This window comes from Mastigoproctus giganteus, chromosome 13 (genome assembly GCF_048544385.1).
Source record: "Mastigoproctus giganteus isolate SK-2022 chromosome 13, ASM4854438v1, whole genome shotgun sequence".
In the NCBI taxonomy this organism is placed as follows: domain Eukaryota; kingdom Metazoa; phylum Arthropoda; class Arachnida; order Uropygi; family Thelyphonidae; genus Mastigoproctus; species Mastigoproctus giganteus.
In genome coordinates this window covers 3964279-3980563 of record NC_143587.1, presented here as the reverse complement: position 1 = coordinate 3980563, position 16285 = coordinate 3964279, and the positions used below count along the sequence as shown (strand labels likewise).

Here is a 16285-nt window from a genome sequence, read left to right as displayed (position 1 = left end):
TCAAATGTCTCGAAAATGCCATGCATCCAATGTGCAGCATATTTATTTCCTCCTGAGTTTCTGTTGTCAAATACTTTTCTCGTTAATCGTTAGGGATGTCGCATTAAATCTCGATGCAGCCTGTTGCGCAGAGAACAGCGCGCTTATTTATTTATTTATTGCCCCCGTAGGCCGGGGATCTTAGCACCGGGAAGACGGTTGAAGAGAAAGCGGGAGAACCGGATGCAAGAAGAGGATGAAGTGACACTCGAGCCCTGTGTGTGCGTGCAGTGACGTCACGGGCCCGTTTCCCTCATCACAAGCTAGGATGGCTTTCAGGCTCGTGAACCTTCCCACAATTTGCCGCAATTAGCACTCGTTAGCATTTTCCCGCCCACAGAGTAGCCACACAGGGTCAACAAGACGCACGACCGACACTTCGCCGTCATTATCGCGCCATCGAGAGATGTGAAGTGACACGGCGAAGCACTGCTGCCTCCCACCAGCGCACGTAGATACGGAGGACGACGCTGGAAGAATTCGCGACTGAAAAAAAAACAGGTGGGTCAGAAAATTTCGTAAGGGTCGTTAAGATCAGAAGTGTTTCCAGAATTTTTCAGGAAGGGAGAGGGGCGAGGGTACATTATGATTGTCATATTTCGAATATCCTCTCACATTCCCCCCTCGTTAATTTCTTGTTTCCTTTCCCTAAAAGTTTTCGATTCTGCAAATCTGTGGAGCGCGATATCTGTAAATTGTATGTGCGTGCTCCACGGTCGGTTTCATTTTTTGCTGGGTGGATGAAAAGCTCGACTTTGCGGCGATAAGAAGCCGCGCATCCTTAGCCCACGACCGACTGGTCGGTCTGTTAGAGTTTCTTTCGTCCAGACAGTAGAACCAGTATTCGGTAAGGTCAAACTTACGTTACAGATGTAAGAGATACTCTTTCGCTCCAGATTAAAAAAACTCGCATTCTGGTTAAAACGCCTTTTGCTTTCGAATAGAAAGAAAATGTTTATTTGAGAATAAACGTTTCGTTGTTCGGGAGTAGTAGTGTAGTGTGAGATAATCCCTCATATAACCTTTATAGCATTTGCCGTTGTCAGTTCGTATTGGGTTTACCGTTGCAGTTTAGTCCAAATTGTCGTCGTGTTGAACGTGGACCTACAGGTGGACTCATCGCTTTCCTGGAGAATTTTAAGTCTCCGTTGCACCACCCACGAGTTCTAAATTTATAAAATCTTCTTAATGTTCTTAACCGAATAGGTTTTCTCTACGGACTCTCTTCGAAAATAATGCCATTCCTCGTGTGTACCGATCCTTCTCTACAATTGATGTTGCTACGATATAATCCTTGTGAGTACATTTGTCCACCTGGAGGTGAATTATCTTTCTTGCACCAAGAGAAATAAATATAGCGGAAAGAGATGCTTTCAACAGTTGTTGTCAAGAATAAAAGAAAATGAATTTACGTTCAAGTAAACGTCAGAAACTGATGGAAGGAGACTGAAGGGTACTAAACAGAGTAGTACTTAAGTTCCGACAGTCCCCAATGGACTTTCTTTCAACCACGAGTTTGTAGAGGTCACAGGAATTGATATTAGTACAGGAGCGATGCGTAGTGAGCTGTGCGGCAGAGGATTTCCGAAGAGCTGCGACACAAACCAAACATTGCAGCACGTAATGCGCCGCGTTACTTGCTTGGGTGCATCGTCCATCGTAATTGACCCACGTACTGTGTTAGCTGTGCTGTAGAGTGACAAATCACAGGACATACATTTGTTGATCTTGATGGAAAATATAATAATAATTGTGTAAAAATATTGGAAGATGTTGTCCGTCTCGGGTTGGTTTGGATTTGGACTATATCGTCTTTCCTGGAGCAAAGAATGTAATGAACTCCTTTAACTGTTAGGAGTATAAATAGGAAATTTATTTATTTAATAGCAGCAGGAACTGAACATAATTAAAGTCTAGATTTTGCTCTCCAGTTTAAAGAGTGTTTTACGCGTTTCTTTCTTTTCCTTCTTCTTTTTATATTATAGATGCCTTTGCCTGAGATAATTTTCCTTACTATTTGTTATTCTTAAGAATGAGGAGAAGACCGTTTTCCAGTTTCATAAAATCTGGCCGAAAACAATCTGTTGCGAGAAACTATTGGAGCGATCCAGTTCTTTCCTCCAATCTTAGTCAGGTGGGAGCTTTGTTGTTCTTCTCACTTAACTTTCGCTCATTTGTATTGAAGAAAAGCGAAATATGTTTCAGAAGAAGAAGAAAATGCCTGTTCATCTACTTGGTTTTTCTTTGATTACGAATTTCCGTTACGGTAGCGGAAATTGTTCTCAAGATTGCGTTTATCTCAGAAACGTCTCGGTGCTGTGCAGAGGAGCCGTGCGAATTGCGTTAAGTGAAAGGAATTAGAGCCCATTTGGGCTGCCAAATGCCCAGGAATTTTTATTGTCATTTCGCAGGATGTAATTTTTAAAACGGTTCACTTTCCATCTAATTACGTACAGTGGTTCACTGTTAAGGAGCAGGCGTCATATCCCGTCTGGTGGCGCCATCTGTAGAGCAAACTGTGAACGTTGTGGAGAGTATGTGCAGTACCCAATTGCAATTTTGTTTATTTTGCGATTAGCGGAAGTGGAGCCAAAAACAGCAGCAGTGGTCCGGAGTCAGTGGTGCCGCCGTTGTCTAAATCACGTGCGAATAACCTTCATCGGGCCAAATAAGCACGCGGACGAATTCTCTTTTTTTTTTAATTTTCCACGATTTTTAGGATTATTAAAATGGCGAATAATGAACAAATTGCCATAAACAGTTTTATGTTATTTATCGCGATATTTATGCGTGCACGCGCATCTAATTAATTTTATTAATAAGAAAATCGAAATACAGGTTCAAGATAAAATTACAAAAATGCAATTAATAATATAGTAACAAATTGCAGTTGAAAAAAACACAATACAAAAATTGTGTTTTTATAATATTTAATGAGAGATTTTTGAAACCGTTTATTTTTATTTTTTTCGGGAATCGATATTTGTCGTGCCAATGCGCGCAGTATTTTCTAAATTTATGTCAGAAATTCCATTAATTCAAAAATAATAAACGGCGGGCCGTTTATAGTCACAAACACAATTCGTGGGCCGGAGTTGGCCCGTGGCCCAGAGGTTGCCCACCCATGGTCTAAATAATTCTCGCGACCACTAACGAAAGTAGGGGTGCCGTCCATTTTAGCGATCTCATGTTTCGATTTACTTCAATTTTATCCAAAAAAAAAAAAAAAGGAAAAATTATAATTAGTAGTGAAATTGAGGGCTCATTCCGGCTGATACAATCCTCCTAGTGGTGACCATCAGAACTGCAATAAATAATTAGAATTATCTACATGTTATCTTGAGCGGAGCCTTAATTTCAAAAGTCTAAATTGTGATGTTTGGCGAAGTTCGTTCATTTGAAAACTGCATTTTCAAATTTAATTTTTCTTGCAATGTTCTCAGTTTACTTTATTACTCTATTCTTTCTGAAAACGGCAAAAGCAACTGATCTGGGGATTGCATTTTTGGTATACAATTGCAGCTTTGACATTCCTGTCATGGAAACGGTCAGTCAGCTTACCGAAATGGTGGAGAGGGGTACAACAAAAGAAATCAATTCATTAATCCTAAAATTCCTCTCATAATCAATTCATTAATCTAAACTTTACTCTCACAAATTCAATAATCCTAGATTTCCTGTCTTACTACTTAAAACTGTTTTACCATTTTACAGACCGGTTAGTTTAACTTGTGTTCCAGGGAAAGTAATGGAGTCACCGATTAAAGAAGCACTGCAGGATCATCCAGACAAGACTGCACTAATTATTCAGACCTAGCATGAGTTTGCCAATGGAAAGTCTTGTCTGACCAATTTGATTGGAGACTATGATGTGGTCACAAAGGAACTGGATGCAGGGAATAACTTTGATATCATATATTTGGACCTTAGAAAGGCTTTTGATACTGTTGCACATGGAAGACTGCTGATTGGAGCGGTGCGGCATTGGATGCAAATTGCTGCTATGGATAGAGGGATGGTTGAGTGGGAATCAATGGACATTGCTCTTCGAGGACGAATTAGTTCAGTCATCCAGGGTACAGTTTTTGGCCCATCGTTGTTTTCTATATTTATCAATGTTATCGATGAAGGTATTGATCATCAATTACTGTTCATCAATGTTATTGATTAACAGCAAAGATTCATTACAAAAACATTCAACACTGATCTTAGTGTTTAAATTCTACACAGCGGAACCAGCTGATGATGCAGAAAAAATTCAAATTTTAAATGGAAGCATTCAAGTAAGTAATAACAGAAGCTACTTATCTTTCCATGCCAACTAAGAAATATTGTTCAAGGTTTAGACATAAACTGATGTCAGATGAACTAAAGAGATTTTTCTAGAAAAGAAGGCCAATGTGCGGCACGCATATAAATTACCTGGAGATATGGAATCCTGCAGGAAGTACAAACGAGTCTGCAATCAGATCACTAGTTCAGCAACCGAAGCTGATAATTAGAAGTCCTTGGCTAAGAATGCAAATAAAAGTAGCAAAGAATTCTTTGCTTATGTTAACCCAAGATGAAAAGGGATGAACAACGTTTGCCCACTAGCTATGAATGGCATAACTATTGATGGTCTTGTTCAAATCGATGGAAAACTAAATAAATATTATGCATCTATATTTACCTGTGTAGGGTTGTGTTCTTAGGGCTGGTAATACCAGAAGTACACCAAGTTTTAACCGGGAGCTAAACGATTTTTTGATAACTGAGAGGAAAGTGGAGGAGAAATTGCTGCAGCTAAAGGCACTGAGTCTGATGGGATTTATCTAATCAAATTAAATGAGGCAGGCAAACCTTGAGCCATTATTATGAGACCAACTTTGGACTTAGTGTACTATGATGCAGTGACCAAGGAACTGGATGCAAAAAAATAAATTTGATATAATATACTTGGATTTCAATAAAGCTTTTGATACTGTTGAATATAAAAGACTGATGTATAAACGGAGCAGTGTGGTATTAATAGCAAGTTACTGCTATGGATAAAGGAATGGTTGAGTGAGAGAGTTGTTATCAATGGAATTGCTCTACTTGGAACAATATTATTAGTGTAGTTCCTCAGAGTTCAGCGCTGGTCCCCGTACTGTTCACAGTATTTATTAAAGATATTGATGAAGTTTCGTCAAGCTTATTGTCCAAGTTTGCAGTTGAAAGACAGGTAGGATGAGCGGACAGGAATCCATCTAACCTGCATTTCATGACATGAATTAATGACTAGAATGGAGGCATACTACTGCAGCAAGGCCTAGATAAATTAGGCATTTGGGCTGAGAAGTGGCAGTTGAAGTGTGACATTGATAAATGCAAGGTACCGTATTCAGGAAACAGTAATTCCTAAATAACATATGTTAGGCGGTACCATGCTCAAGGTAGTGGAATAAGAGACCAAGGATCTCTTATGTACTTGGAGAATACTTGGACACACTGAAGCAGAACCTCCTCGCACTTAGAAAGAGACTACGCCGATACAAAAAGCGTTCCCAGAGGAAAATAAACAATCGAATCTTCGATGGAGACAAAAAGCCTTGTACAGTAATCTTGGAGAAGACGGGAAAGACGGAAACGGACCACCTGAGCAGAAGACGATCGAGGAGTTCTGAGGCAGCATATGAAGCACTAAAGTAAGACATAACAGCCGAGCTCCCTGGATAGAACTAGAATGGAAGAAAACCAAGAACGTTCAAGATATGAGAGATTGGTACATTCGGGAGGAAGAAGTAAATCATTGGATCAGGAACTCCCAGAACTGGCGATCCTCTAGAATAGATAACGTTCACAACTACTGGTACAAGAAACTTAAATGCACACATAAGCACCCAACAGAGCAGTTCAATAGAAAAATAAGTCACCCAGAGACTGTCCCAGAGTTTTTTTTACTCAAAGAATCAAATATCTGAAGACTAATGATCAAGATACAAGAAACGAAACTCGGTGAAATACAAGCCAATCGCCTGACTCTATCGATGTGCAAGATCCTGACCACCATCATAACCAAGAATATAAGAGACTACTTGAAGAGCCAGTCCACTAAGATAGCGAGAACATAAGTAATAATTTCTTATCAGTTCTTAATTTCATAATATGTAAGATGTGTATTGTTTCTAGGCTGCATTTTTGGTGCATAACGAAAAGTTTCTAAGCTGCATTTTGGTGCAATCACGAAAATTTAAAGAACGTCTATTACTTTTGCACTCTTGGGTGGATAGGGATTGAGAGGGTGAAAACAAGAAAGCCGACAAATAAGAGTGTATTGAGAAATTACCGCCCGGTCAGTCTAACTTCAGTAGTAATCAAGGTGAAATTCAGGATCATTTGGATAGAAATGAAATTCTGAAGGATACACAGCATGGTTTTGTAAAGGGAAAATCATTTGGTTAACAAATATGGTCAGCTGTTTTGACAAGGTCACTCAATAACTGCTGAGCGGAAACCAAGATTTTAGATCGATGGAAAGCCCACAACCTGTGACAAAACTAAAGCAAACCTTTTTTTGCGACTCTTTTCTCCTTGTCCTTTTCCGAGAACGCTACAGCTGTTTCAATTTCCAGTAGTTAAGAATGATACACATAATAATCTCTCGGGCTTGAGTGAGATAATCTCACTCAACCGTGTCGGAAACTCACAAAAGATTTTTCATCTGGCCCAGATAATTTTCCACTTATCTTTTGGAAGAAATGCTTTCCACAACTTAAATATATAATACTGCATTTATTGCAATCTTTCCGTTAATGCTGGTATTTACCCCACTCACTTCAAAACAGTCAGTGTGATCCCAATCCCAAAGAACAACACAATCCACTCACTGGAAAATTACCGTCCTATCTGCCTTCTGAACTCGCTGGCAAAAATTCTGGACACTCATTCAGAACCGATTAATGGAACATTTTCAGCACTTCATCTGCGACAGCCAACATGGCTTTACCAGGGGCCAATCAACTACCACTAATCTTCTCACTATCTGGAAGCAGGTTCTAGACACTGTCGATACGGGAGGGCAGGTTGATGTGATCTGCACAGACCTAACTAAGGCTTTTGGCAATGTCCCACACTATAATCTTGCAAAAACAAACTAAGCCAGTATGGAGTACTTGGTTCTCTGCTTTCCTGGTTGATGAGTTACATATCGTGTCGAAAACATAGGATTATCATCGGACAGGAAATTTCATGGGAATTTTTTCCATCAAAAGGAGTTCCACAAGGATCATCTCTTGAGCCTCTTTTATTCACCATCTCTGTCAATGATCTATCGCAATTTGTAGAGGGAGGTGGTATTAAGATTTTAATGTTTGCAGGCGACGCGAAGCTTTACTCACTGATCAACAGTCAAGCTGATGCGGATAATCTTCAAGCTGCTCTCAAATATTTAGCTAACTGGGTTGCTTTAAACGGTCTGGAAGTAAATCCTAGGAAATGCAGCTCGATTTACTTTGAAGGTTCGAGAAAATCTGTGATTTTAGTAAGTCAATAGTACATCAAGGATATTCCGATTACCAGAGTTTCCGACGTTAAAGATCTGAGTGTTATTTTTGCCGCTGGATGTGCGTTTGATAAACATATTAGAAATATATTTACTCCAAGCAAAAAAACAAAAAAAAAAAAAAACAAAAAACAAATTGGATTCATGAAACGGCACATAGATTCAAAGATCCACAGCTTTCTGTGCGTTTATTCAAAGAAACTGTACTCCCTATACTAGAGTTTGCTTCCCCTATATGGAACCCACACTATGCATACTTGATACAGCAAATAGAATCGCTGCAGACGAAATTCATCCACTATCTTTCCTGACATAATCCCATGTTTTACCACCGAATATTCTATCTTTGCTCTTACTTCAAACTTCATTCTTTGGAAACTCGGCGAACTGTTCTCGATCTAAAACTGTTGTACCATATCTTCACTGGTTCAACCTACCTTCCTGATCTTTTATGCCATATTGATCTTGAAGTTCCAGCGGTGGTTACAAAACAGAAGACGACATTCCACATCAGTAATTCCAGGTTAGAGATATCCAAGAACTTGTTCTTTAAAAGAACTATGGCTCTTATGACCAAGTATGATCTGGGCATGGCTATGGACAGGAAACAGTTTCGTAGGAGTATCTGGAGCAAGTTGGCTGGTTGAGAGTTGGGTTCAAGGTGAAATTTATGATTAAATATTCTTTTATTTTTTACATGTTAATGTAAAATTACTTTTTTTTTTAATTATTTTTAAATATTTGCATGTTAATGTACAATATTTGTATCTTTGTATTTTCTGTTCTGTTATATACTAACTGGGCGTACGCTTGTGTTTATTATGTGTTGATAATAAATAATAATAAAAAATAAATAAATTAGGTGGATTTAGGGAATAATTTCGACATTGTTTATTTGGATTTCAGGAAACCCTTTGACTCAGTCCCACATGAGCGGTTCCTTTATAAGCTGGAACAGGTTTAATCTCGGGTAAAATCCTTAAATGGACAGCAAGATGACTTCAGGGCAGAAGGCAGAGGGTTGTGATAAATGGTTATTCCTCAGATTGGGTTGATGTAAGAAGTGGGGCTCCCCATGGATCAGTATTGTGACCACTGTCGTTTTTGATTTTCTTAAATGACATCGATGAGGGAACAGAGGGCGTGATGTCTAAATTTGATGATGATGTAAATATTGGTAGAGTAGTTCATGATCACCACCAAGCAGAGCTTCTTCAGAATGACCTTGATAGACTTCAGGGATAGAAAAGTGGCATCTATGCTTTGATTCCGCAAAATGGAAAGTCTTACATCTGAGAAACAGCAAAACTAAAATAAATTATATACTTTATTAAATTATTTCCTTGTGCTCTAACTGCTCAGCCTGCTCATCCCTAGGTATTTGTAGGTCTCTCCTTCTATCATAGCTTCGATCTTTTTACCAGTCAGCAGCTGGTAGTTTCGGCCAATTAATATTCCCTGGTGCAGTGTGTGGGTCTTGCATTTGTCTAGACCAAATTCCGTCCTCATGTTCTTGCTGAATTCTTCGGTGATCCGGAATAGTTGCTTCTCGGTTGCCGCGTAGAGCTTGATATCATCCATGTACATCAGGTGGGTGAGGGTGTATAGGTTCTTTCTTCCTTCTTTGAGGTTATATCCATATAACCTCAAATAACCTTGCTGCCGTTAAGCATGTTGGATAGCGGATTGAGTGCTAGAAAGAACCACAGTGGGCTCAGAGCATTTCCCTGAAAGATTCATCTTCTGATTGGGATTAGTGTGCTTGTGATGTTCTCGACCTTAATGGTGGTACTCCATTTGGCCATTGTTGCTCCTAGAAAGTTTGTCACTATCGGATTGACCTTGTAGATCTTCAGGGTCTCTCTTAGCCAGTTATGAGGTATGGAGTCGAAGGTCTTGCGGTAATCGATGCAGGCCGTGTATAGGTTGCGATGCTTCTTAAAGGCTTGCTCCATAACTGCGGCATCTATGGTTAATTCTCCTTGCATCTTTTGCTCCTCCGCTTGCATCCTTTCTGCTCTTCGGCCATTATGTCCTGACTCTCTAAGTGATCTTATATCTTCTTGGTTATGCAGCTGGTCAGGATCTTGTACATCGTTGGGAGGCAGGTGATTGGCCTGTATTTCGCAGGGTTTTTTGTATCTTCGTCTTTAGGCTTCAGACATGTGATTCCTTCAGTGATAAACTTCGGGATTGTCTCCGGGTGCCTTATCATTCGAGTGAACTGCTCTGCTAGGTGCGTGTGTATGCAGGTGAGCTTCTTGTACCAGTAGTTGTGGATGTTATCAATTCCTGGGGTTCGCCAGTTGTGGGTGTTCCTGATCGACTCTTTTACTTTTTCTTCTCGAATCTCCCACTCTCTCATCTCTTGTATGTCCTTGGTTTTCTTCCGTTCTACTTCTATCCAGGGTGCTTTGCTGTTATATCTTACTTCACTGCTCCAGATGTTTTTTCAGAATTTCTCCATCGTCTTCTTCTCCGTCCGGGTTGTCCGTTTTCTGCTTTCTCATCTTAACCCAGTTTTTTGTAGACGTCTCTTTGGTCCTCATCGAAGATTCGGTTGTTTATTTTCCTCTGGGAGATTATTATTATTAGCCCTATGGTGCAAGGAAACCTGGGACTTATGTTGCACCAGTCAAAAAAAATTCCCGAGTTATCCTGAGAGAGAGAGAGAGAGAGAGAGAGAGAGAGAGAGAGAGAGAGAGAGAAGAATGATGATATCCAGATCAGGATCGTGGGTGTGCCAAGCCCATACTCCCCAGATGTGAGCCCCCGGGGTTTGGGGGTCACATCTTATTTTTTAATTATTATTAAACTCTTTTTTTTTTCTTTTTAATAAGCCTTAGACTTCCTTGCACCATATGATGGCCATATCCAGAGGTTCCCAACCTTTCTCAGTTCACGGCGCCCTTAGTGTCCCGGTAGTTTTTTCAGGGCATCCTTAGGCCAAAAGAAATATATAACACAATGGTTTTCGACCTTTTAATATATACCTATATAATAATTTTATTCTTTATATAGAGGTACTAAATAAAGATCAATTATAGATCACCACAAAATTAAAAAGATACCGTACAATGGATATTGTACCCTTTTTTTAATGAAATAAATATATAAATTTAATAAATTTAAGTAACTTAAACCTAAATTACACGGTACCCAGGTTGAAAACCACTGGCCATACCTAATGCTGAATGCCCGACTATCAAATGTGGTCCAATGAAGAAAGCTATTCGGCTACCAATACTACAATACTATCCCCTCAAAAATATTAGAATCCCTGCACGTTTTAATAGAATGCACGCTTTAAATAAACGAGACTGGTTTAAAACTAAGGAAACTAATGTTTTTTTCTTCTTTTTCTCCTCGAAAGAAATACGGAATCTCTGCATTCATATACTGCTTAAGTAAGATAACCTTTCGTTTCGCCACATAAAGTGTACAGCGGCTTATATGAAGTGAGGTAGACAAGAAGAGATGAAACGTTGAATACGCGTCTTTTCCTAGGCGATGTCTCGTTATGTGGAAGGGCCAGTTCCGTCCCTATTTAATTACATATTAAATAAACACGTGATAACAAAACTGCGTTATTATTTAAAATATTTCCCACCAGCCTGACGGTAGCAGCCGTCTTAAGTCGTCTTGTACGCGCGTATTCTCGATGTGAGGGCGGCAGAGCGTGACTGTTTTCTTGAATCTGAAATGAAACTGCCTTATCTCACATCCACAAAGCTAGCTGCCTTATCTCACCGAGTAAGATAACGCACCTTTGTGAAGTTATGCGGTTTACAGCCAGCAAAACGTATGTGGCACCTTCTTAAACCTTTGGGGGCATTTCATCGAGGGATAATTCAGAACATTCTTTTGAGACTCCGAAGTTTGCGAAGAAAAGCAAAAATTGGAAGTGGCGAATTCAACGCTTAAAAAAATTCCGAAAAGCCAAAATGCTCGAATTTGAGTAAAGTTTCTGTAGCGGGTGACTTTCTCGGTGCTCGCCACATCCTCAATTCCTTCCAGGAGGGGCTAATTGGAATTAGCGGTGGATGCGATTGCATCACACTCTTCGTTCCCATCGCTGCTTCGCTCGCAATGACCGCTCAAGGGCATTCGCTGCTGACAGCAACACGCCGTTTGATGCGACTGTGACTGCTGTGGCCGTTCGTGGTCTCCACCCTTCTGGTAATTAGCCATTAGAGAAAATAGCTGTAATTTTTTAATGATTTAACTCCTCTCCTAAATTATATCCGACCGAGTTCCGCGTTACTCGGACCCAACTTAATTGAGAGACTGGTGGCGCCATCTGGTAGGCATAAGTAGAACTAGCTCTTCTTCGGCGAATATTTGATTGAAGCAACTTCTTTTTTTAGCCAGGTAGACTTCATTTTCTGCAGGGTGACCGAATTTGGTTTCCTTGGGTGGCGTGTGTCAGCGCGTAAAGAATGTGGAATGCAGAAATAATGAATTTTGGAACTTCTTTCGATTTTAGGGCCCTCTCCACCTACCAGAGCAATGAAGAATGTGTTGAAGATAGTCTCGATTTGTTGCTTTTTAGTGGTTCTCTCAAGAACAGGCAGGTAAGCGGTTTTATCCTTTTATTTTCAAGCCAAAATTCGAAACGGATAAAATAAGGCGGGCATTTCTATTTTTATTTCTATTTTCAGGGCTGCAAAAAGTAGAGCAGCGCTCCAAGAAGAGGCCCTTAAAAACATCCTGGAAGATGGCAAGTACGATAAGAGGGTTCGGCCTGAAGGGAAGGAAAAGGAAGGTAGGGTCGGATCACGTGACTTCGCTTTTTAAAATGTTTTTTGAATAAACCTTTGGAACACTCTGTGAAAGCGCTCGCGGAATTTTAAAGAGGACTCTCAAATGCGTTATTGGTTTCGGGGTGTGCATCCTCTTTACTATGAGAGGATTGTTTTGCAGCAACCACCCAGCTAGTAGCTCGGTGGCTGTCACAAAAATCTAATTTATTCACGAGTATTTGATAATCACAGAACATTTCCTCAACAATCCTGTCTTGTAAACGGGTGCAGACAGGCCCAATCTTAGTCTTAGGACCATCGTCCTGAGAGCGCAGGTATGTGTTCTGGAATGACAGAATACAATAGTTTTCGATCGTTAGGCTTATTAAAGGCTTATTAAAGAGTGTGTGATCCCTCCCCACGAGTGTTTGTAGGCTTTACCACTAATATTTGAGTAATCCCCCATTTCATTTATTGATATGCCATTGCCAGAACAAAGTAACGAATTCTGAAGTCAGAAAAATAAAACAAGAATTTGGTTATTTGCGGTTATTCATTTTCATCTGCGTGTCCTGCATGTCAAAGGATACGATTGCAACTAAATGCCTTGCAGTGCAACTAGAAGCGTGCGAAGGAATTTCAAAAGTGCCATCCCAATAAGCCAATGCCAAATCACCGAAAGGGAAACATTTTGCAAGAGTCGAAGGAAAACGGACTCTACTCAACATATTTTTGTTGTCAAGACATTCCAGGTTAAAAACTAACTGATGCCAATATGTAGACTATAAGTCTGTGAAGAGTATAGCGAGAGGCTCTCTTTCTGGTAACACTGAAGTCACTTTTCACCCTATATACAGTGGTTAATATCATTAAAGAAAATCAAAAATAGGAGTGATCTCATCACCGATCCACCTCGAATCCAACTTCTCACCCTGCCCCATCCGCTCCTCTCTGGGTACCACATTTGGTAGGATCCCCGTCCTCCCCACACAGAGTGAAAAAAAAAAAGAAGACCAGTTCGAGTCTCATCGAGTACGTGAGGAATTCTTATGGGCCTTTTCACAATATGCCTGAATTAGTTGTTCTCAGGAGAGGAGAGCATGGTTTTTCCTCCCAGAAAGTCGGGTGTTTCGTCCGGCACACGGATAATCGACCTCAGGACACACGCAATTTACAGACAATATACACGCAACAATATGGCCTTAGTATTCTTCTAAAAGGCTACAACAGCAAAAACAACAGTATAAAAATTCCCATGTTATTGACAGGATTCGATCTGAGGCCTTTTCCACCCACGGAGCAATATGGCCTTAGTCGCTGACGATCCTAAAACCGTACAACAACTTACTCATCTGAAAAGTTGTTTGCTTTGTTTTGGCACCGCACAACCGTTGTCTAAAACTGACTAACCCACTCAAAGCTTTCCCCTGTCTTTACGGGATTCGAACTTTTCCCTTTCGACACAGTGTGGAAGGACAACGATCGTCTCCATTGATCTACTACTCCGCAAGGTTCTAAAGGGTAAGTATTAATTATAGCAAATTGTTGCCTCCCCGTAGCCGTCATATAATCCGTCTTAGGATCATGCCCCATCCCCTGATCCCGCCTGGTTCCAACTTATATAATGATCGCGTGTGCAGAACGATCAAGTGTATATATGCTAAAGGAAATTAATAAACATTTAGAAACACAAACCATCCTTCCAACTTTAAAAACCGCTAGGGAAAAACCGTTTTTTATCTAAATGATCCTTAGAAGATTTTAAGATCATATCTTAGGATTTTATCTAGATGATGCAATGAATATATTGCAGCCTGCAATGTATTCTCCAATACGCGCGGAGTAGTATAAAATTTAGTTTAAAACTGTTCAACGATTCTCAAACATTTTCATATTTTTATTACATTCCTCAGTAGCTTCCTTCCTTCTTATAACCTCTAGTGTCCTCTCTTTGCAGGTCCAGTCAGAGTGATGGTCAACACATATGTGAGAAGCTTCAGTGTAATGAAAGATACCGGAAATGTAAGTATGCAAATACGTGCGAGCTTAATTTGTGTTCATTCTTTGATTTCAGGAATATTTAAAATCGAGAACGTTCTGGAATTCTGTCCAAAAGAAAGGACTATAACTTTTTCTCTGAATATTCTGTTACAGCCAAGAGTAGTTTGAAGAGGTGACAGACGGAATGGGGTTGATATTTTAACAATTTTAGGAGTAGCCCCTGTTTCTTGTTTCAGGTGGCAAAAAGGGACATTGGACTGTAAAGCCGCACGTTCCTTATTTCTGGACATCGTTTAAATATTTTTCAAACCTACCTGCTGCGCACAGCTCGGACAGGAACTTTCGAAAATCAGTTCTGCCAAAGATGAACTGAGTTTTAAGGCTGGTTCTTCTGGATGTTAAGTACAGATGCTCTGCCAAACGCACAAGAAAACCATTGGAAGATTTCTACTTCAGTTATATCTGAAATCAGTTTCATAACGAGCTTAAGAAAGTGCTTCAGCTTCCATTGAGTAAAAATTAAAACTGATGATGGAATTAGCTCTCATTAGGATTAAATGTCCCGCTGAAATCATTCTGATCTGCTCGATTTAGGCTTTCGCCGCAGATTAATATCGATCATTAAAAAATCTACAAAGTTTGGCAATTAAATTCCAGGGATAAGTCAGTTTAAAGAAAACTAGGTTTTATCAGAAAGCAAACAGCTTTTGATATTTTTAAAAGAGATCGCCCCGAGCAGCTACAAAACTGTAGGATCGCTCGCAGAGCTGAGGGAAAATAAAAAATTAAAACGCATTTTAAGTAAATTTCATCATGTTCCTTTCTTACAATTATTTATAAATTATTCGTTCTCTGTTAGTATTAGTATTAGCAATGGTCACAGGGCGCGAGGAAGCCTATGACTTATGCTACACGATTAAGAAAAGAATAAAATAATAATTATAAGAAAATTAAAAAAATATAATAAATAATCAATAAATTAAAAGGAAACAGATAGCATATGTGTTTCCCTCCTCCAGTATATAACTGTCCAGCTGACCTTTGAAATTCCCCAAACTGTCAGTTTCTACCACCCACCCATGGTATTCCAGTAAATTATAACTCGCTGGCTAAAATTAAATTTTCTGGAATCCAGTCCCTCGATTTATGGTCCCTAGTTCTAGAATTATTTATAACCTTGAAACTTTCGTCCTCATTAATTTTACTTTTGCCCCTCAGAGCCTTAAACACCACAATCAAGCCTCCTCTAAGGTGCCTAGTTTCGAAACTCTGTAACCCATTCGAAGTCTTTCCTCATATGGACGCCCTTTTGCTGATCTCACCAGGCGAGTTATCCGTCTTTGGACCTTTCAAAAAGCACAATGTCTTTCTTTAGGTGCGTATCGTAACATTCAAGATCCTTTCCTCCACTAGTGGCTTTAGTTCAACTCCACCAAGTGTAGAAGTTATTTTGGAGTTCGTGTTCTCCAAACGCAATACCTTACACTTTGCTGGATTAAAGCATAGCTACCATTTTTCAGCCATCTCTGAAATCTATCTAGGTCACTCTGGTGGTCACCATTAACTACGCTACCAACCTTTAAATCATCTGCAAATTCAGACATCACACCCTCTATCCCTTCATCAATGTCGTTTATGAAAATTAAAAACAACAGTGGTCCTAATACTCATCGTTGGGGAACCCCGCTTCTTACATCAACCCAATCTGAGGAATAACCACTTATCACAACCCTCTGCTTCCTGCATCTATCCAGCTATCTATCTAAGGATTTTCTCTGTGATTCAAACCTTTCCATCTTATAAAGTAACCGCTCATGTGGGACTGAGTCAAATGCTTTGCTGAAATCCAAATAAACAATGTCGAAATTATTCCCTAAATCCAGCTCATGAGTGACCCTGTCAAAATAGCTAACCAGATTTATTAAAAATGATTTTTCCTTTACAAAACCAATTTCTGCGTATTCTTCAGAATTCCATA

The 16285-nt window shown here is 39.7% G+C and overlaps 1 protein-coding gene across 1 annotated transcript in view; it reads left to right on the top strand.

Moving 5' to 3' along the window:
• The first annotated feature begins 394 nt into the window (after positions 1 to 394).
• The window catches only part of LOC150075720 (glutamate-gated chloride channel-like), a 52925-nt gene continuing 37034 nt past the window's right edge, over positions 395 to 16285 (top strand). Inside the window, exons 1-4 of the mRNA XM_090387396.1 lie at positions 395 to 540; positions 12051 to 12138; positions 12226 to 12329; positions 14264 to 14328. Coding sequence (XP_090243522.1) covers positions 12074 to 12138; positions 12226 to 12329; positions 14264 to 14328 — 234 coding nt within the window. The 5' untranslated portion in view covers positions 395 to 540; positions 12051 to 12073. The remainder of the gene's footprint in view (positions 541 to 12050; positions 12139 to 12225; positions 12330 to 14263; positions 14329 to 16285) is intronic.